The sequence below is a fragment of the Pinus tabuliformis genome, chromosome 7, assembly GCF_031772625.1.
Source record: "Pinus tabuliformis cultivar Carrire ecotype Pingquan chromosome 7, CPIR1, whole genome shotgun sequence".
Lineage (NCBI taxonomy): Eukaryota > Viridiplantae > Streptophyta > Pinopsida > Pinales > Pinaceae > Pinus > Pinus tabuliformis.
The window spans coordinates 91175474-91198585 of NC_142293.1; the positions used below are offsets into that span (position 1 = coordinate 91175474).

Genomic DNA, 23112 nt, shown 5'->3' on the forward strand with positions numbered 1-23112 from the left:
CATTCCTTTCTATTGCTTCTATTTCTTCATCCATTGTCGCAACCCACTTTTCTTCTTTGACTGCATCCTCAAAATGGATTGGATCATCTACATGACAAAACAAGGCAAATAAGGAATTCAGACCAATGCTACTATCAACTTCATCTTGCTCATAAATTTCATTTAAATTTCTAATTTCTGTTCTTCTTGAGCTTGTTGAAGATGGACTTGGCATTTCACTTGGTGTTGTGCTTAGAGAAACACTTATTTGGTTGCGCGAAACTGTCCTATTATTTGTTGATGGTGTTTCTTGCTACCTGCTTTGTTGCGCTTGAATAGGAGTAAAGGGAGTCACTGTTGAGGAATTATTTTCTATTATTAATTCCTCTTGGTCCTCATGTGGCATGCATGCTTTGACATTGATTGTCTTCTCTAAACTTCCATCCCATGCTTCCTCTTCTATGAACTGCACATCTCTATTGATTATGACTTTATTGGTTGATGGATTGTAGAGTTTGTATGCCTTGGATACATCATTGTATCAAACAACTATAAATTTCTCCTCCTTGTTGTCCAACTTCTTCCTCAACTCATCTGGGACATGTGCATACGCCACACATCCACAAACTCTAATGTGAATGACACTATGCTTTCTTCCACTCCTTGCCTCTTCAGGAACTATGTTCTGGACACTTTTGGTTGGACATCTTTTCAAGATATATGTTGCACAAGTGAAATCTTCAGCCTAATAATCATTTGGAAAATTATTTTCCTTCAACATACTCCTTTCCATCTCTATAATGGTCCTATTCTTCCTTTCTGCCACACCATTTTGCTGAGGTGTATACCTTGTTGTAAATTGCTTGTGAATTCCATGCTCTCTGCAAAATCAAAGGAAATCATTTGAGATATATTCACCACCTTTGTCAGTCCTGAGGACTTTGATGTAGTGTCCACTTTGCTTCTCAACAAGAGCCTTGTATTGGAAAAAGCGTTCAAACACTTCACTTTTCTGTTTTAGGAGAAGGAACCATGTCTTCCTTCTTTAGTCATCTATGAAGGTCAATACATAGTGGTTGGCACCAATTGATGGTGTCTGCATTGGTCCACATAAATCTGAGTGGGAAATCTCCAAAGGTGCCCTCGCCCTTACTGAATTTCCTACTTGAAATATCTCTCTATGTTGCTTGCCCAAGATACATCCTTCACATAGGGTGTCTGGTTTTTCTATGAGTGGTAAACCCTTCACCATGCCTTTCCTATGGAGAATATTCAAACCTCCAAAGTTGATATGTCCAAATCTCAAATGCCATAACCAGTTTTCATCTTTTACCTCTGCTTGAAAGTTTACTTGTATGACAGCTGCCTCTTTTCGCGTAGCTTGTTGTGAGTTCATAGATAGTTGTGCTTGTGCACCTTCTTTGTGCCAATCTAATTTTAATTTTAATGGAAACATTCTATTTTTTTCATATGAACCTTTGTAATCAGTTGTCTGCTTGGAGGCCTATCAAAAATTGTGCATACATCATTCTTGAAAAAGACATTGTATCCCTTTTACATGAGATGTCCAATGCTTATGAGTTTATGTTTCAGACTGGGGACAGAGTAAACATCTAAGATGTACTTCTTCTCCCTCTTCTCTGTTAGGATATTAACTATTCCTTTTCCCATGACAGCGACTTTGCTATCGGTCCCTAATGTCACTTCAAAATTCACACTTTCATCTAGATTTGAAAACATTTCTATGTTGCCTGACATGTGGTTGCTACACCCTGAATCTAGATACCATATATCACTTTGTTTTTCTTGTGCTACATTACAAGCTAAAAACATGCTATCATGGTTCTGATTTTGTTTTGTGAAATTTACACTTGTTTTGTTACTAATGTCATATTGCTTCTTTCTACATTCATTTGATAATGACCATACTTTTTACAGTAATGTCATTGAACTTGAGATTTATCATACCTCTAACCTTGTGCTTGATTTTGGCTTGGGCCTTGACTTGGATTTTGAATCTTCCCTCTTCCATTTGAGCTTGAAGGGTTGCTTCTTCCACCTCTATGTGGGATTCTTCCTCTTCCTCTATTATATGATCTTCCTCTACCTCGACCTTGACCAAATGATACTATTGTCTTGAAGGCATGCTCCAATGAGGAGCTTGTTGCTCTATTCAGTATATGTTCATTAGAAATCAGTGATGCATTAAGCTCATCCATTGAGAACTGTGAGAGACCCTTTGTCTCTTCTATGGCCACAAAAATGGCATCAAACCTTGCTTGCAAACTTCTCAAAACTTTCTCAACTATTCTTCTTTCCTCAAGTATCTCACCATGAGACATGATTTGAGTAACCAACCCACTTACATGTGTAAAAAACGAGTCTACATTCTCAGACTCCTTCATACAAAGTGTTTCAAAATCTCTCATCAACATTTGCAGTTTTGTTGTCTTGACTTTTTCCATGCCTTGGTAGGCTATCTGTAGGGTGTCCCATGCTTGCTTGGACTTCGTTGTTGCTGCAACCCTTGGGAAAATACTTTCATGAACTGCATGGAAAATATAAAATAGGGCTTTTGTATCCCTCTTCTTGTTGTCCGTTACAAATCTCTTTCTTATTGAGATAAGGCATTGTATGGTGTTGTATCTGCTAGTTCTTGAAAACCATTTTCCACTAAATCCCAAATGTATTGAGAAGAAAACAGGGCCTTAATTGTAATAGACCAATAATCATAATTTTTTCCATTAAACTGAGGTAGCTGAGGATTAGTCAAGCTTGTGCTTGATGTTTCAATTTCCGAGTGAAAAAAAAAACTTTCTATCTACTGGTAAATATGCTAAAAACAATCTGCCTTAAAAACAATTCTTACTGCTAGTAAAAGCACTTGTTTCTACACTAACAATATTTAACCCATTGTGATACCATGTGAGAAATATTGAAGAAAAAATTACGTGCTGAGGTAGAGTAAAATATTTCGCAAAGCTACTTTCACACTAGGAAGGTAATTTCGCGGAGGTCTATGGAATTCACAAAGTTGATTTCATGGACCTGGATTTTACGGAACTATTACATAGACTTAAAAATAATCACTCATGGAAAAAACAGAGTAAAACAATGTAATGTTTGAGAAACACTAAAACTTAGCATTAACCTCTAAATCTTGAAAATACATTCACATGAGGCTGCAAGTCATTCACCAAGTAAAAAAAAGGTTTACAATGATTTGCATTCGTAGAATAACACACGGTAAAACATAGTAACTATTGTTTTTGAGGTGCCCACCAAAATTTTCTCCACGATTTTCTCCTCAGCGACTTGCACTTTTTTTTCTTTAGCTCTCTTACCATATCTTCTAAAAAAAGACTTTTGCATTCATATTTATCTCAACATACTTGCACTTGTTTTTCTTTAGCTCTCTTACCATATCTTCTAAAAAAAGACTTTTGCATTCATATTTATCTCAACATACGATTTTACATTTAATTTATGACAAAACAAAATAATTAATATTACATTGTTGTTGAGTGTGATCAGAATCGCGCAGGTGTTTGTGGAGTGTGGGCAATAGTTGCTGAATGAATGCTTGCCCATATCTATTTAGAAAAATACATTTAATTCTTTAAATTCCTTGTTGCGTTTCGGAATGGTTCACACCTCGCTTCAGGCCTTCCATCTTCAAACAGAGACACAACCTACAAAAATATTTCTGACAAGTATGACTGTTGTGAGAATGTTATTGCAGTGGTTGGGATTATTATTTCCAACACTCCCCCTTAATCAAAATTTCTGCCATTGACATTTCCCAAACAGTTTCTGAGATAAACAAAACTTTCCCCTGCCAATGGCTTTGTGAAAATATCAGCAACTTGTTCTTGTGACCTATAGTGCTGCAACATAATTTCACCATTTTTAATCAACTCGCCAATAAAATGATATTTAGCATCGATATGCTTGGTCCTCTTGTGGAAGGAAAAATTCCTTGATAATGCAATTGCTGAGGTGTTTTCGCAAAAAATAGTTGTAGCTCCCTCTTGGTCATGGCAAAGATCCCTCAACATCCTTCTCATCCAAAATGCCTAACACGTTGTTGTTGTTGCTACGACATATTCAGGTTCAGTTGTTGACAGTGACACTATTGGTTGCTTCTTGGAGGCACATGAAATGGCTACAGAAACCAAATGAAAAAGATATCCTGATGTGTTCTTTCTGTCATTGACACTACCTGCTCAATCATTGTCATTGTAGCCAACCAGCGTGAAATCACTTGTTTCTGTGTACAAAACGCCATATTGTTTTGTCCCATTGACATACCTTAGAATCTTTTTCGTTGCTTGCCAATGTGTCTCTTTGTGTGTCTCCATGAACCTTGACACCAAACTTAGTGCATACATTATATCTGGACTAGTGGCAGTCAAATGCATCAAGCTGCCTATCATGCTTTTGTATAATGTTAGATTGACATTGTTGTTGCAATCTTCATTGCTCAACTTCAACCCTACGATAGTTGGCGTTGGTACGGACTTGTTGTTCTACATTTTAAACCTCTCAAAAATGTCTACCACATACTTCGCTTGAGAGATAAAAATGCCATTTTTGTTTTCTTCACTTATATGCCAAAAAAATATCTTAGCAATCCCAAGTCAGTCATTTCAAATTCACTCTTCATTACTTGTTTGAAATCAGCAATGAGGAAATCATCACTTCTTGTAAAAATCAAATCATCTACCTATAAGATGACAATGAGAATCTTACCTTCTCTCTCTTCAATGTAGAGAGTAGGCTCACCATCACATTTGTTGAAACCATTGTCCAACAAGTAAGCATCTATCTTGTTGTACCATGCACGTGGTGCTTTCTTCAACCCATAAAGAGCTTTCCTCAACCGTTACACGTTGTGTTCTTGGCCTTCAACCTCGTAACTAGGCGGTTGCGCAACATACACTTCCTCGCTTAGCACTCCATTCAAAAACGATGATTTTATGTCCATATGATACACTCTCCATTTGTGCTATGTGGCAATCACCACAACTGCACGCACTGTTTCCATCTGCGTGACTGGCATGAATGTCTCCGTGTAATATCTTCCATGTTGCTGCTTGTATCCTTTGACAACTAGCCTTTCTTTGTGCATTTCAAACTTTCCCTCAATGTTTCTTTTGGTCTTATAGACCACTTTACTCCAATGACATGTTTTCCTTTTGGAAGGTTCACTAACTCCCATGTGTCATTCCTTTCTATTGTTTCCATTTCTTCCTCCGTTTCCGCAACACACTTTTCTCCTTTGACTTTGTCCTCAAAATGGATTGGGTCATCTACATGACAAAACAAGGAAAATAAGGAATTGAGACCAGCCACTACTATCAACTTCATCTTGCTCATAAATTTCAATTAAATTTCTAAATTTTGGTCTTCTTATGCTTGCTGAAGATGGGCTTGACATGTCACTTGGTGTTGCGCTTTGCGGTGTTCTTAGAGAAGCACTTGTTTGGCTGCACAAAACTGTCCTATTATTTTTTAATGGTGTTGCTTGTTGCCTACTTTTTTGCACTTGAATAGGAGTAAACGGAGTCATTGTTGAGGAATTACTTATTGTTGTTAATTCCTCTTGGTCCTCATGTGGCGTGCATGCTTTGACATTGACTGTCTTCTCTAAACTTCCATCCCATGCTTCCTCTTCTATGAAATGCACATCTCTGATGATTATGACTTTCTCGGTTGATGGATTGTAGAGTTTGTATGCTTTGGATACATCACTGTATCCAACAAATATACATTTCTCCCCCTTGCTGTCCAACTTCTTCCTCAACTCATTCAAGACATGTGCATACGCCACACATCCAAAAACACTCATGTGAGTGACACTATGCTTTCTTTCACTCCACTCCTCTTCAGGAACTATGTTCTGGATGCTTTTGGTTGGACCTATTCAAGATATATGTTGCACAAGTGACAACTTTATCCCAATAATGATTTTGCAAATACTTTTCCTTCAACATACTCCTTGTCATCTCCATAATGGTCCTATTCTTTCTTTCTGCCACACCATTTTGCTGAGGTGTATACCTTGTTGTAAACTGGTTGTCAATTCCATGCTCCCTACAAAATCGAAGAAAATAATTTGAGATATATTCACCACCTATCTCAGTCCTAACAACCTTGATGTAGTATCCACCTTGCTTTTCAACAAGACCCTTGTATTGGCGAAAGCGGTCAAACACTTCACTTTTCTATTTTAGGAGAAAGACCCATGTCTTCCTTGTGTAGTCATCTATGAAGGTCAATACATAGTGGTTGGCACCAATTGATGGTGTCTGCATTGGTCCACATAAATCTGAGTGGAAAATCTCCAAAGGTGCATTTTCCCTTACTGACTTTCCTACTAGAAATGTCTCTCTATTTTGCTTTCCCAAGATACATCCTTCACATAGGGTGTTTGGTTTTTCTATGAGTGGTAAACCCTTCATCATGACTTTCCTATGCAACAAATTCAAACCTCCAAAGTTGAGATGTACAAATCTCAAATTCCATAACCAGTTTTAATCTTTTACCTCTGCTTGAAAGTTTACTTGTATGACATCTGCCTCTTTTCACGCAGCTTCTTGTGAGTTCATAGATAGTTGAGCTTGTGCACCTTCTTTATACAAATTTGATTCTAATTTTAAGGGTAACATTTTATTGTTTGTCATCTAAACCTTTGCAATCAACTGTCTACTTGGAGGCCTATCCAAAATTGTGCATACATCATTCTTGAAAATTACATTGTAGCCCTTTTCCATGAGTTGTCCAATGCTTATAAGGTTATGTTTTAGATCGGGGACAAAGTAAACATCTCATATGTACATGTTCTCCCCCTTATTTTTTAGGATATTAACTCTTCATTTTCCCATGACAGATACTTTGCTATCAGTCCCTAATGTCACTTCAGATTTCACACTTTCATCTAGATTTGAAAATATTTCTTTGTTTCCTGACATGTGGTTGCTACACCCTGAATCTAGATACCATATATCACTTTGTTTTTCTTGTGATACATTACAAGCTAAAAATATGTTATCATGGTTCTGATTTTCTTTTGTGAAATTTGCACTTGGTTTGTTACTAATGTCATATTTCTTCTTTCTACATTCATTTGCATAATGACCATACTTCTTATAGTAATGACATTGAACTTGAGATTTATCATAACTTTGACCTTGTGCTTGATTTTGGATTGGACCTTGACTTGGATTTTGAATGTTGCCTCTTCCATTTGAGCTTTAAGGGCTACTTCTTTCACCTCTTTGTGGGATTCTTTCTCTTCCTCTAGTATATGATCTTTCTCTACCTCGACCTTGACCAAATGATACTTATGTCTTGAAACCATGCTCCCATGAGGAGCTTGTTTCTCTATTCAGTCTATGTTCATGACATATTAGTGATGCATTAAACTCATCCATTGAGAACTGTGAGAGATCCTTTGTTTCTTCTATGGCCACAACAATGGCATCAAACCTTGCTCGAAAACTTCTCAAAACTTTCTCAACTATTCTTCTTTCGTCAAGTGTCTCACCATGAGACCTGATTTGAGTAACCAGCCCACTTATAAGTGTAAAAAATGAGTCTAAATTCTGAGGCTCTTTCATACAAAGTGTTTCAAAATATCCCCTCAACATTTGCAGTTTTGTTGTCTTGAATTTTTCCATGCCTTGGTAGGATGTCTGGATGGTGTCCCATGCTTGCTTGGACTTCGTTGCTACTACAACCCTTGGGAAAATACTTTCATGAACTACCTAGAAAATATAAAACAGGGCTTTTGAATCCTTCTTCCTTTTGTCCCTTAACAAATCTCTTTTTTGTTGAGAGAAGGCATTGTATGTTGCTGCATCTGCTGGTTCTTGAAAACCATTCTCCACCAAATCCCAAATGTCTTAGGAAGAAAACATGGCCTTCATTGTAATAACCCAATAATCATAATTTTTTCCATTAAATTGAGGTAGCTAAGGATTAATCAAGCTTGTGCTTGACGTTGCCATTTCTAAGTGAAAAAAGACTTTCTACCTGCTAGTAAATATGCTACCAACGATCTACCCTCAAAACAATTCTTACTGCTAGTAAAAACACTTGTTTTTACACTAAAAATATTTAACTTGCTCTGATACCATGTTAGAAATATTGAATAAAAATTTACATGGAGAGAAAGAGTAAAATATTTTGCAAATCTACTTCTACAAGGAGGTCTATGACATTTGCGAAGCTGATTTCACGGACCTAGATTTTGCGGAGCTATTAGATAGACATAAAAATAATCACTCATGGTAAAAGAGAGTAAAAAAATGTAATGTTGGAGCAACACTAAAACTTAGGATTAACTTATAAATCTTGAAAATACATTCACATGAGGTTGCGGCTCATTCACCAAGTAAAAAAACACAATAGCTATTGTTTTTCACGTGCCCAGCAAAATTTGCTCCACCATTTTCTCCTTAGAGATTTGCACTCTTTTTTTTCTTTAACTCTCTTACCCTCTCTTCTACAAAATGACTTTTACATTCATATTTACCTTAACATGGGATTTTACATTTAATTCATGACAGAGCAAAATAATTAATATGATGTTGTTGTTGAGTGTGATTAGAATCGTGCAGGTGTTTATGGAGTGTGGGAAATAGTAGCTGAATGAATGCTTTCCCATATCTATTTATTAAAATACATTAAATGTTTTAAATTCCTTGTTGCTTTTCAGAATGGTTTGCGCTTGGCTTCAGTCCTTCCATCTTCAAACAGAGACGCAACCTACAATAATATTTCTAACAAGTATTGATGTTGTCATAATGTTTATTACGGTGGTTGGGATTATAATTTCCAACACTTCCCCTTAATCCAATTGCTGCCATTGACAATTCCCAAACAATTTCTGAGATAAAAAAAAAACTTTAACCTGCCAATGGCTTTGTGAAAATATCAGCAAATTGTTCCTCTGACCTATAGTGTTGCAACACAATTTCATCATTGTTAATCAACTCTCTAATAAAATGATATTTAGCATCAATATGCTTGGTCCTCTTGTGGAAGAAATAATTCTTCGATAATGCAATTGCTGAGGTGTTGTCACAAAAAATAGTTGTCGCTTCCTCTTGGTCATGACGAAGATTCCTCAACATCCTTCTCATCCAGACTTCCTGACACACTGCTACTATTGCTGCGACATACTCAGCTTCTGCTGTTGATAGTGACATTATTGGCTACTTCTTAGAGGCCCATAAAATGGCTTCGGAACCCAAATGAAAAAAATATCCTGACGTGCTCTTTCTGGGATCGACACTGCATGCCCAATCACTGTTAGTGTAACCAACCAACATGAAATCACTTGTTGCTTTGTACAAAACCCCATACTTGTTTCTCCCATTGACATACCTTAGAATCCTTTTTGTTGCTTGAAAATGTGTCTCCTTCAGTGTCTCCATGAACCATGACACCAAACTACTCCATAAATTATATCTAGCCTAGTGGTGATCAAATACATCAAGCTGCCTATCATGCTTTTGTATAATCTAGGAATGACATTGCTGCTGTAATCGTCTTCGCTCAAATTCAACCCTATGATAGTTGGAGTTGGTGCGGAAATGTCTATCACATACTTCACTTGAGAGATAAAAATGCCATTTTCTGTTTGCTTCACTTCTATGCCCAAAAATATCTTAGCAATCCCAAGTCAGTCATTTCAGATTCACTCTTCATGAATTATTTGAAATCAACAATGAGGAAATTATCACTTCCTATAAAAATCAAATCATCTACATATTAGACGACAATGAGAATCTTACCTTTGCTCTCTTTGATGTAGAGAGTATGCTCACCGTCACATTTGTCGAAACCATTTTCCAACAAGTAAGCATCTATCCTACTGTACCATGCACGTGGTGCTTGCTTCAACCCATAAAGAGCTTTCCTCAACCGATATACTTTGTCTTCTTGGCCTTCAACTTCATAACGAAGCAATTACGCAACATACACTTCCTCTTTCAGCACTCCATTCAAGAACGTTGAATTTAAGTCCATCTAATACACTCTCCATTTGTGATGTGTGGCAATCACCACAACAGCGCGCACTGTTTCCATCCGCACGACTGGCGCGAATGTCTTCGTGTAATCTCTTACATGATGCTGCTAGTACCCTTTGTCAACTAGCCTTGCTTTGTTCCTTTCAATCTTTCCCTCAATGTTGCTTTTGGTCTTATAGACCCACTTTACTCCAATGACATGTTTTCCTTTCGGAAGGCTCACTAACTCCCATGTGTCATTCCTTTCTATTGCTTTTATTTATTCCTCCATTTCCGTAACACACTTTTCTTCTTTGACTGCTTCCTCAAAATGGATTGGGTCATCTACATGACAAAACAAGGCAAATAAGGAATTCAGGTCAACATTACTATCAACTTCATCTTTCTCATAAATTTTCATTTAAATTTCTAAATTTTGGTCTTCTTGTGCTTGCTGAAGATGGGCTTGACATGTCACCTGGTGTTGTGCTTTGCGGTGTGCTTGGAGAAGCACTTGTTTGGCTACGTGAAACTGTCCTATTATTTTTTGATGGTGTTTCTTGCTGCCTGCTTTGTTGTGCTTGAATAGGAGTAAAGGGAGTCACTGCTGAGAAATTACTTGCTACTATTATATCCTCTTGGTCCTCATGTGGCATGCATGCTTTGACATTAACTGTCTTCTCTAGGCTTCCATCCCATGCTTCCTCTTCTATGAACTACACATCTCTGCTGATTATGAATTTCTTGCTTGATGGATTGTAGAGTTTGTATGCTTTAGATACATCACTGTATCCAAAAAATATTCATTTCTCCCTCTTGTTGTCCAACTTCTTTCTCAACTCATCCGGGACATGTGCATATGCCACACATCCAAAAACTCTCATGTGAGTGACACTATGCTTTCTTCCACTCCACACCTCTTCAAAAACTATGTTTGGGATGCTTTTGGTTAGACATCTATTCAAGATATATGTTGGACAAGCAACATCTTCATCCCAATAATGATTTGGCAAATGCTTTTCCTTCAACATACTCCTTGCCATCTCCATAATGGTCTTATTCTTCCTTTTTGCCACACCATTTTGCTAAGGTGTATACCTTGTTGTAAATTGCTTGTGAATTCCATGCTCCCCGCAAAATCGAAGGAAATCATTTTAGATATATTTGCCACCTCTGTCACTCCTAAGGACTTTGATGTAGTGTCCACTTTGCTTCCCAACAAGAGCCTTGTATTGGGGAAAGCGCTCAAACAATTCACTTCTCTGTTTTAGGAGAAAGACCCATTTCTTCCTTGTTTAGTCATCTATGAAGGTCAATACATAGTGGTTGGCACCAATTGATGGTTTCTGCATTGGTCCACATAAATCTAAGTGGAAAATTTCCAAAGGTGCCTTTGCCCTTAATGACTTTCCTACTAGAAATGTCTCTCTATGTTGCTTGTGCAAAATACATCCTTGACATAGGGTTTCTAGTTTTTCTACGAGTGGTAAACCATTCACCATGTCTTTCCTATGCAACAAATTCAAACCTCCAAAGTTGAGATGTCCAAATCTCAAATGCCATAACTAGTTTTCATCTTTTACCTCTGCTTGAAAGTTTACCTGTATGATAGATGCCTCTTTTCATGTAGCTTCTTGTGAGTTCATAGATAGTTGTGCTTGTGTACCTTCTTTTTGCAAATCTGATTTTAATTTTAAGGGAAACATTCTATTGTTTTTCATCTAAACCTTTTCAATCAGTTTCCTGCTTGGAGGCCTATCCAAAATTGTGCAAACAATTCTTGAAAAAGACATTGTAGCCCTTTTGCATGAGCTGTACATTGCTTATGAGGTTATGTTTAAGACCGGGGACAAAGTAGACATCTGACATGTACTTTTTCTCCCCCTTCTTTGTTAGGATATCAACTCTTCCTTTTCCCATGATAGAGACTTTGCTATCAGTCCCTAATGTCACTTCAGATTTCGTACTTTCATCTAGATTTGAAAACATTTCTATGTTTCCTGACATGTGGTTGCTACACCCTGAATCTAGATATCATATATCACTTTGTTTTTATTGTGCTACATTACAAGCTAAAAACATGTTATCATGGTTCTAATTTTCTTTTGTGAAATTTCCACTTGGTTTGTTACTAATGTCATATTGCTTATTTCTACATTCATTTTCACAATTACCATACTCCTTACAGTAATGACATTGAACTTGAGATTTATCATACCTCTGACCTTGTGCTTGATTTTGGTTTGGGCCTCGACTTGGATTTTGAATGTTGCCTCTTCCATTTGAACTTGAAGAGTTGCTTCTTCCACCTCTGTGTGGGCTTCTTCCTCTTCCTGTAGTATATGATCTTCCTTTGCCTCGACCTTAACCAAATGACACTTGTGTCTTGAAGGCATTCTCCAATGAGGAGAGTTTTGCTCTATTCAGTCTATGCTCATGAGAAATCAATGATGCATTAAGCTCATCTACTGAGAACTGTGAGAGATACTTTGTCTCTTCTATGGCCACAACAATGGCATCAAACCTTGTTGGCAAACTTCTCAAAACTTTCTCAACTATTCTTCTTTCCTCAAGTGTCTCACCATGAGACTTGATTCGAGTAACCAACCCACTTACATGTGTAAAAAATGAGTCTACATTCTAAGACTCTTTCATACAAAGTGTTTCAAAATCTCTCCTCAACATTTGCAGTTTTGTTGTCTTGAATTTTTCCATGCCTTGGTAGGCTGTCTGGAGGATGTCCCATGCTTTCTGGGACTTTTTTGCTACTGCAATCCTTGGTAAAATACTTTCATGAAATGCCTAGAAAATATAAAACAGGGCTTTTGAATCCTTGTTCATGTTGTCCCTTAACAAATCTCTTTCTTGTTGAGATAAGGCATTGTATGCTCCTACATCTACTGGTTCTTGAAAACCATTCTCCAACAAATCCCAAATGTCTTGAGAAGAAAACAAGGCCTTCATTGTAATAGCCCAATAATCATAATTTTTGCCATTAAGGATTAGTCAAGGGTGTGCTTGATGTTGCCATTTCTGAGTGAAAAAAACCTTTCTACCTACTGGTAAATATGTTAAAAAAAAGCTACCCTCAAATCAATTCTTACTGCTAGTAAAAACAATTGGTTTTACACTAACAATATTTAATCCACTCTGATACCATGTTAGAAATATTGAAGAAAAATTTACGCGGAGAGGCACAATGAAATATTTTGCAAGCAACTTTCACACCATAGCAGTAATTTAGCGGAGGTGCGGAGGTCTATGACATTCACGACGCTGATTTCACTGACCTAGATTTTGCGGAGCCATTACATAGACTTAAAAATGATCACTCATGGAAAAAACAACAACGCTAAATCTTAGTATTAACTTCTAAATCTTGAAAACACATTCACATGACACTGCAGCTCATTCACCAAGTAAAACAAAGGTTTACAGTGATTTACATTCACACAGAATAACACACAGTAAAACATTAACTGTTGTTTTTAATGTGCCCACCAAAATTTGCTCCACCATTTTCTCCTCAGAGACTTGCGCTCTTTTTATCCTTAACTCTCTTACCCTCTCTTCTACAAAATGATTATTGCATTCATATTTAACTCAACATACGATTTTACATTTAATTCATGACAAACAAAAATAATTAACATGATGTTGTTGTTGAGTGTGATCAGAATCGCGCAGGTGTTTGTGGAGTGTGGGCAATAGTTGCTGAATGAATGCTTGCCCATATATATTTAGCAAAATACAGTAAATGCTTTAAATTCCTTGTTGTGTTTCTGAATGGTTCATGCCTGATTCAGTCCTTCCATCTTCAAACAGAAACACAACCTGCAATATGAAAAGTATCACTGTTGTGAGAATGTTTATTGCCGTGATTGATTATTATTTCCAACAAGTTGCACCTAAAATTACCTCCGCCTTAGGGCACCTATAGCGCGGTAATAACCCACCTTTAACCAATTCACATTCGTTACCATTACAAGAGGAGATGAGACATCTACCATTAACATTGCAATATTAACTCAATTAAGCAGTGATGATCATTTGAACGATAGTCCATTTGGAATGATGTAGGAGTCAATTAAGGATGAAGCAAGTGTTCGAGTTGGGGGAGCAAAAAAGCAAACAATCTTTTGCATAATCTGACAAACACTTGTTGTTGGGGGAGAATTGAATAATGGATGGATGAATGAATATGGTAGCGCCATAGTATTTAAAGGCATGCCAACTTTGAGAGTAAGTGGGTGAGGGTGTATGGCGATGGCAAATTCGACTAGGATATAGGGACACATGTACATTGAAGAAGAAGCATGGCATATAGAGGCACATGTACATTGAAGAAGAAGCATGGCATATAGAGACACATGTACATTGAAGAAGCATGGTTCCAGGTGTAATCATTCAAATGAACATATTTCTCACTTGCCCGGTTTCATCCAGCCATATAATAGAGTGTTTAACACAACTGGCACTCGCAGGCGACTCGGAAGATGATGCTTGTTTCCTATGTCTCGCCAAAATAAATTAAAGGAGCCGCTGGAGGAGAAGTTATTCAAGTAAGACAACAACGATTTCTGATACTTAATGTTCTCACGAATTAATGAGGCAACATTAATGATAACGTATAACTGAATTTCATTGAAAGGAATCCAAAGCCAAAAACATCACATTTTAAATTTCCATATCTTTCAAGTTTTAGGATTTTGGGTTCTTCATAGGTTTTTGATGATATTGAATTTATTTTTATTATCAAAAAGAGATTCAACACTCCAACAATTAGATTTTTTTTGAAACTTTTCTCACAAAAAAAAATGTGACCTCAGTGAACTCCTTTTAAAACTAACTCTTGGAAAAAAAAAATGTTCATCTAAATCAAAATGGTTATATTTATTTAGTGGTATATATATATGATTTTGTTAAGTTGTACATATGTTTTATTACAATAATGTGTCAATATCACAGTTTATCAATATTTCATAATTAAAAAATCATAAGTGATTTCATATAATACTTATTCATGTCATTTATTTATTTATTTAAAAGAGTATAAATGCATAAGAATATTCAAAAATATACTATGGAGCCGATAATTAGTTATAATTATAATAAAGTTTTTGAACTCTATTCCAAAATAGACATGCTTGTCCATGTAATAATAAATAGAAAAATTTTATGGGCTAATATTTGTATTTAATAGTTTAACCTTCCATGTTTAAAGAAACATCAATTTCTAATATTTTAAATTATTAGCCCAAATTTTATAGGATAATATTATTTTACCTTGAAAATTCACCAAAACTTTATATAGACTATAAAATTATTAGAAAATTTTAAACATTTGTACAAAAATATCATGGAACATTTTACAATGTCCATAGTAAGACCAGTGAATAACTTATTTTAGTAAATGTGGTCAATAACTTATATCAAACACATTAATAATTGAATTGAGGCTTCTGTGATCCATATCAAGTTATGAGAAAATATTTCGGCGTAAATCACATGATAGTACATTTGTCAACGTGTTTCGAACCAGCAAGTGTGGTTCATCATCGGGAAAAGTTGAAGAATCATATCATGGCTATATCTTAAATAGGGAGGTTAGACTTTCCAATGGTTAGGATTGACTAAGAAACGGCTATAAGATTGCGAAGATTCTTAGAAAGCATAATATTCCCTAAACCTTTAAACCTCTTAACACCATTCATAAATCCCTCCACTCAGTGAAAGATCCTATCAACCCTATGACCACGAAGGGTGTCTATATTATTCCTTGTTCCTGTGGAACCCCCTACATTGGTGAGACTAGTCGCTCTATTAATCAAAGAATTAATGAGCACATAGCGGACCTAAGACACAAGAGAACCAAATCTTCCGCATTAGCAAAACATGTGGAGAAAATCAAGTATCATGTCTGTATTAAGGAGGCCAAAGTTATTGCTAGAGTTGCGCAGTTCCACCATCAGAAATTTAGGAAAACCATTGAGATTGGAAGAAGACCTAGCAATCTCAATAGAGATGACGGTTGGAAGATCAGTAGTTGATGGATTCTTGCCCTCTCTTCCTAATCATTTATTCCCTTCCCCTCCCCACTCCCTCTATTCATAGTGTGTTCTAAAAAAAAATTCCCTTATTACCCGTAGCCTACTTTCATGAACCTTGTTCCTTTGATCCTCTTATAAATATCCCCCTTATTTTTCTATTTTTATTTAATCATTTTCACAACTATCTAAATAGATTAAATTATCCAACATATGATACGTATACAACTCTACCTATAATATTCATATTAATAAGTTACCCTTCTTGTAATAATAATACTATTATAATATTAATACATAAAATCCTTACTATCACTCATTTTTCCTGAAACTATTGTTACCCTAACCATTAATAATTAGAATAATACTATAGCTAGTGTACAAAAATAATACAAAAATAATTGATATCATTATTTTTGGTTAGCATTGCTAATAATATACATTAAACTAATCCAAATGATCTAGTATATATAATATAACAATAATTAATATTATATTAGTTATGATGAAATCCTTACTATCTTCTAACATCCCTAGATCTAGTAATACTTATTCTTATTAATTAACCTCATTACTAAATTTATTCTAATAATTACACATACCATTATTAATAAGATTAATATAATATAACATTATTATTAGAAAAATATAACATTAATTAGTTTTAGTTTGGTTAATCATCTAATCTTTTTTATTAAAGTTATTCTTACATTTACAATTATCCCTTGATCTATTAATATTGGAATACTAATAATATATTAATAATTATTATTCTAGTTAATATTTAATCCTTACACGCTATTCTATTAGTGTTTTACTAATTAATCTATATTAAAGATGAGAGTATTTCTATTATGTTAATATAATATTAGATCATTATTAAAAAAAAAAATTATATTTTTCACTTATATTAAAAATTAATTGATATATATATATATATATATATATATATATATATATATATATATATATATTTTGCTTGTTAAGACTAACCTAAGTACCCACTAGGATTTCAACCGGTGACCTATCCCAAGGAGTGCCTTAACAAGGCACCCATTCACCATCAATCCAAAGCCCGTGGGAAATTGAGATACTTTTTAACATAACATAAAAAATAAAAATATAAATAAAAATTATAAAAATTAATTAAGATATTTTTTAACATAATAATATTATTTTAATTAAATAATTCAATATAGTCGTTTCTGGGTCGATTATAGCCGTTTGCCCTGTTGAGTCCAATATAGTCCATTTGCCCTGTTGAGTCCAATATAGTCGTTTCTCAGTCAATCCTAGCTGTCAGAAAGTCTAATCTCCCTATTTAAAATATAGCCATGATCTGATTCTTCAACTTGTCCTCACGATGAACCACACTTGATTTAACATTAATAATTATTAAATGTACTTGTTAAAAGTTAACTATTTTTTATTATTAATAACTATATAAATAATTATAATTATATATTTATATTTATTATATTAATATTATATTTTATGTTATTAAAATATTATATTTTTATATAATATTAAATTAATATATTAATATTTATATTTCTAATAATAATAATAATAATAATAATAATAATAATAATAATAATAATCCATTATTATTAATAATACTTATTTATCTTTCACCATTATTTATCTCTAACCAACATATATGTGTGATTATTAATAACTATATAAATAATTATTGTATATTTATATATTTACTATTATTATATTAATATTATATTTTATAATATTACAATTTTATGTTGTTATATAATATTATATTAATAGTTATATTTCAAATTATAATATCATAAACATATAACATAATTATATATATATAACCAAAGAGATTAATAAATCCAAGGGATAATAAAACACAAGATTAGAAACCCTAATATATTATTATACATATTAAGGATTAATATTATAAGCCCAATGGAAAGAACTATATGATTATAAACGTTAATATTATAAACCCTAAACCTAATGTTGTAAACGAGAACATTAAATCTAAGAGATTAATAAGCTCAATAGATTAATACTATGATAAACCTAAGGGATTGATAAACCCAAGAGATTTTTAATATTATAAAGCCTAAGTGATTAATAAATCCAAAGGATAAATATTATAAATCCAAGGGATTAATATTATAAATCCAAGGGATTAATATTATAAACCCAAAAGATTAATAAACCCAAAGATTTTAATTTTTTTGTAAGCTTGGTAGGAATATCTGATTTTCGAGTTTACATGTCCATTATTCACCCTGCTATGGGAGGAGGGGGGTGTAACGCCCTGTGGCCTGAACGGCAAGTGGGCACACCCACCGAGCATGCGAGTTGATGAAACGGGCGACTTCACAGGTGAGACACACGAACAAACAAAGTTTGCGCAAGGTGAAGTGAATCGACCGCGGACTTATAGCGGGCAAGCCAAAGCTCAAACCTACTGGCCGACTTGAGCCAATATGGAAAGGCATGTACGAAGGGGCAGCCACCCATGAGTTGGGGTGGGCCAACCATGTGAAAACACAAGCAGAAGTCATATGTGATGAGTCGGCCGAACGAAATGATGCATGTGGGTCAGCCAAGTGGCACAACCCACTGCCCATATATATAAACGCAAACAAAATGATGGATGAGTAATCAAAAGTGGTTCATCGAGAGTTCTTTGGTGAAGTGCGAAGAGGAATGCGACATAGCTACAGTAGCTGCAGGTCGTATGCAGCCTGCACGACAAGCGAGTCGAAGGAACAATGAAATGTGAAGTCGTTCGGGTAGGACGACCCACGATTGGGCATGCCCGCCAAATGGCCTATCATTCGAGTGAACCAACACTTGGTGGAGGCGACCCACGGTTGGGTGCACCGTGCCGACGGTGGAACAAACTGTGGATTGTTGGATGTAAGGGTGCGACCGATGTGCAGAAGGTGCCCGGGTGAGGTGTGACAGTTGGCACGAGGTTGGTGCGCCTGAGTTGGGCAAACGATACTGTCGTTCAAACAAATATAAACGTCCGTCAAGTTTGTCCCCCGATGATGTCGTAAACTTGAAAATTATAATAAAAGATTATTATTACATATGATTGTTGTCTCTCTGTTGTTATGTTGAATGTTATATTAATGGTTTCTGCACATTAATATTAATGGTTAAAGATGATGAATGTTAGGCATAGTTCGGAAAGTAAGTTAACAAATAAACATGTTAAGTACTTAGCTAATGCCGCACGTAGGCCAATTAACGAAAAAAGAATTTGGGGCGTGACAGATGGTATCAGAGCGAATTGTAGAGAACAGACATGTATGTAGGGGAAAGTCATGGAGAAATTGTGGATTAACAGTCTAGTTTTCATGGACTTGGTGGTTCATGGCAAGACCATCCAAGCTCTGGTGGACATGAGGACCACTCATAACTTCATGAAAACATGGTTAGCAAGAGAGGTTGGATTGATAATCTTCCCATCAAATGTGGAAGTCAAGGTGGTGAACTCTAGAGCTAAAGTGGTGGGTTTGGGACACAAAGTGCCTATGCAGATAAAAGATTGGAAAGGTCAGTTGGACTTCACAGTGATGGAGATGAATGACTTTGATGTGATATTGGGGCTGGATTTATTGAGGGGCAACAAGGCAATTGTTGTTCCCTTCTGTGATGAGGTGGTGCTAGTTGGACAGTCACAGACTTGGACTTTTCCCACTCAAAGGCAAAGGAGGGAAGTCAAGGTGTAGCATGTATCTGCACTAAGTTTGGAGAAGGCTATGCGAGAGTCAGATGTGGAGACATATGCAGCTATATTCAAAGGAGTCGAAGGCGATAATGGAGTGGGGATGCATGTTATAGCTGAGATTTCCAAGGTGTTTGCTAAATATGCATATTTGATGCCCGATGAGCTACCAAAGACACTTCCACCAAGGCATGCAGTGGACCATAACATTGAGCTTGAGCCAGGGAAGCAACCTCCGACTAAAGCACCTTATCAGTTGTTAGGACCTGAGTTGGAGGAGTTGAAAAGACAGTTAAAGGAGTTAGCTGATGCAGGTTTCATCAGATCTTCAAGGCCCCCCTATGGAGCTCCAATATTGTTCTAGTGAAAGAAGGATACGAATGAGCTACAAATGTGTTGTGATTATTGTGCTCTTAACAAGCAGATGATAAAGAACAGGTATCCTTTGCCATTAGCTGCACATTGCTTCGATAATCTTGCGAAGGCTTGAGTGTTTTCTAAGATGGACTTGAGGCATGGGTATTATTAGGTGCGGATAGCTGAAGGACACGAGAAGAAGACCGCGATAGTAACAAGGTATGGTAGCTTTGAATTCCTTGTTATGTCATTCGGGTTGTGCAATGCTCCTACTACATTTTGCACTTTGATGAATGATGTTCTACGTCCATACTTGGATTCATTCGTAGTAGTGTACATGGACGATATAGTGGTGTACATTAATAACATGGAGGATCATAAGAAGCACTTGGCGATGGTGTTTGAGGCGCTCAAGGAAAATCAGCTATACTTGAAGAAGTCTAAGTGTATGTTTGCTTAGACTGAGATTCCGTTACTTGGACATATAATGGGTCAAGGGTACATACGGATGGAGCCGAGCAGGGTGAAGGCGATCGAGGACTGGGTTGAACCAAAGAATGTCCATGATATGAGGGTGTTTTTGGGCATGACCAACTACCAACAAAAGTTTGTAGAGGGGTACTCCAAGGTAACATCATCACTGACAGACCTATTTAAAGAAAGACAAGAGATGGAGTTGGACGGAAAAATGTCAGATGGCATTTGATGATTTGATGAAGAGGATGGTTACAACACCGATACTAAAGTTGTTGGACTTTGAGCGACTGTTTGAGGTACAAACAGATGCTTTAGATTTTTCCATAGGAGGGGTTCTTATGCAGGATGGCCATCCAGTGGCGTATGAGAGTCAGAAGTTGCAGGATAGAGAATGGAGGTATCTGGTCCATGAGAAGGAGATGACTGCAATCATTCACTATCTTCATGTGTGGAGCCATTACTTGATTAGGAAGCCTTTTGTTGTTATGATGGACACTGTTGTAGCAAGTTATTTTGCACCAAAGATTTCTGTGAAGCAGGCTCGTTGGCAGGACTTCTTGGCAGAATTCGACATGACTATTGAGTATAGACTGGGGAGACTCAATCTGGTAGCAGATGCCCTTAGTAGTAAGTGACAACTTGCAGCATTGGAGGGGGAAGAATGGGCAACACATAGTAGGAGTCAAGTTTAGATGTCAAAAGAGATGCAAAATAAGCTCAAGCAATGTGTTGAGACCAATACTTAGGCGCATAATATAGTGAAGCAGATAAAGGAGGGGAAGACATGAAGGTTATTTCTACGAGATGGATTCTTGTTCTTTGGAAACCGACTCTATGTTCCAAAGTCATCTGGGCTCAGGAGGAACCTTTTGAAGGAGTGCCACGATTCTCCGTGGGCTGGCCACCCAGGGCAGTGTCGTTCTTTGGCATTATTGGAGAGAGGATTCTTTTGGGAGAAGATGCAAGAGGATGTAGAGGAGTATGTACATATGTGCATCATTTGTCAGCAGGACAAATCGGATACTTAGAGGCAAGGGTGTCTATTGCATCCTTTATCGATTCTTGAGAGACCATGGATGAGTGTCTCGATGGACTTCATCACTCAGTTGCCAGAAGTGCAAGGGTATAATGGGATAATGTTCGTGGTTGATCATTTTTCCAAGTATGTTTTCCTTGTTCCAACAAAGATGTTGTGTGGAGCTGAGCGGACTGCGGAGTTGTTCTTCAAGAACATAGTGAAGTACTGGCAGATGTCATTGAGCATCGTGTCAGACTGAGATCCGTGAATTACAGGTAGATTTTGGACCACGTTGTTCAAGTTAGTCGAGAGAGATTTGTTGATGAGTTCGAGTTACCATCCGTAGATAGATAGGTAGACCAAGAGGATCAATGCATTGCTGGAGGATTACTTGAGACATTATGTGACGGCTGATCAGAAGAATTGGCCTGAACTCTTGGATGTGTGTCAGTTTAGCTACAACATACAAAAGAGTTCTGCGACAGGGTACAGTCCATTTGAGTTGGTGAATGGGAAAATGCCAGTCACATCGCATACCATAGTGACAATAGGTTTTTTTAGGAGTCCTCGTGCGAAGAAGTTCATGAAGGCTTGGGATGAGACCTTGGAGTTGGCACAGTTGCGCTTGCATGAAGCTGCAAGGAAAATAAAGAAATGGCAGATAAGGAGAGACGGGATGCACACTTCAGTGTGGGATACATGGTGTTCCTCAAGATTACCAGAGATCAGTTTCAACCACCTAAGGGGACTACGAGATCGTTGACGAGGAAATATGAGGGACCATTTCAAGTGAAGAAGAGAGTGGGGGAAGTTGCTTATGAGCTGGAGCTTCCACACCATATGCATATGAAACATCCAGTTTTTCATATCAGTCAGTTGAAGAGATGCAAACTTGATGTTGATCATCTAGAGAGAGTGGAACCACCAAGGGGACTAGCCATGATTGTTGACAGGCCAAACCTTGAGATGGATAAGATTCTGAGTTGATCCACAGGAATTGGAAGTCATATACGATGAGAATTTCTTGTCAGATGGAAGAATGCACCGGAGGAGGATAGCTGGGAAATGGAGGACTCACTTTGGAGATGGAAGTGGAAGATTGTGAAGTATGATAGGAAGCTACGGAGGATAGCTGGATTGCTGGGGATGGCAATGCTTTCGGTGGGGGATAATGTAACGCCCTGCGGCATGAACGGCGGGCAGGTGCACCCACCGAGTGTGTGAGTTGATGAAACAAGTGGATGAGCGACTTCACGGGTGAGACACGTGAGCAAACAAAGTGTGGGCGAGGTGAAGTGAAGTGGCCGCAGACTTATAGTGGGCGAGCCAAAGCTCAAACCCGCTAGCCGACTTGAGCCAATATGGAAAGGCATGTGTGAAGGGGTGGCCACCCATGAGTTGGGGCGAGCCGACCATGTGAAAAAACAAGCGGAAGTCATATGTGGTGAGTCAGTTGAAGGAAATGATGCGTGTGGGTCAACCAAGTGGCACGACCCACCG

The 23112-nt window shown here is 36.8% G+C and overlaps 1 protein-coding gene across 1 annotated transcript; it reads left to right on the top strand.

Annotated features, from left to right (window-relative positions):
- The first annotated feature begins 19356 nt into the window (after nt 1-19356).
- On the top strand, nt 19357-19764 carry LOC149245418 (UBA domain-containing protein Mud1-like). Its single transcript, XM_089438287.1, has one exon. The coding sequence runs from the start codon at nt 19357-19359 to the stop codon at nt 19762-19764; it is 408 nt and encodes a 135-aa protein (XP_089294413.1).
- The last annotated feature ends 3348 nt before the right edge of the window (nt 19765-23112 follow it).

Excerpts from the sequence above, each read along its gene's own strand:
- LOC149245418 (XM_089438287.1), top strand. The coding sequence starts at position 19,357 with ATGGAGAAATTGTGGATTAACAGTCTAGTTTTCATGGACTTGGTGGTT.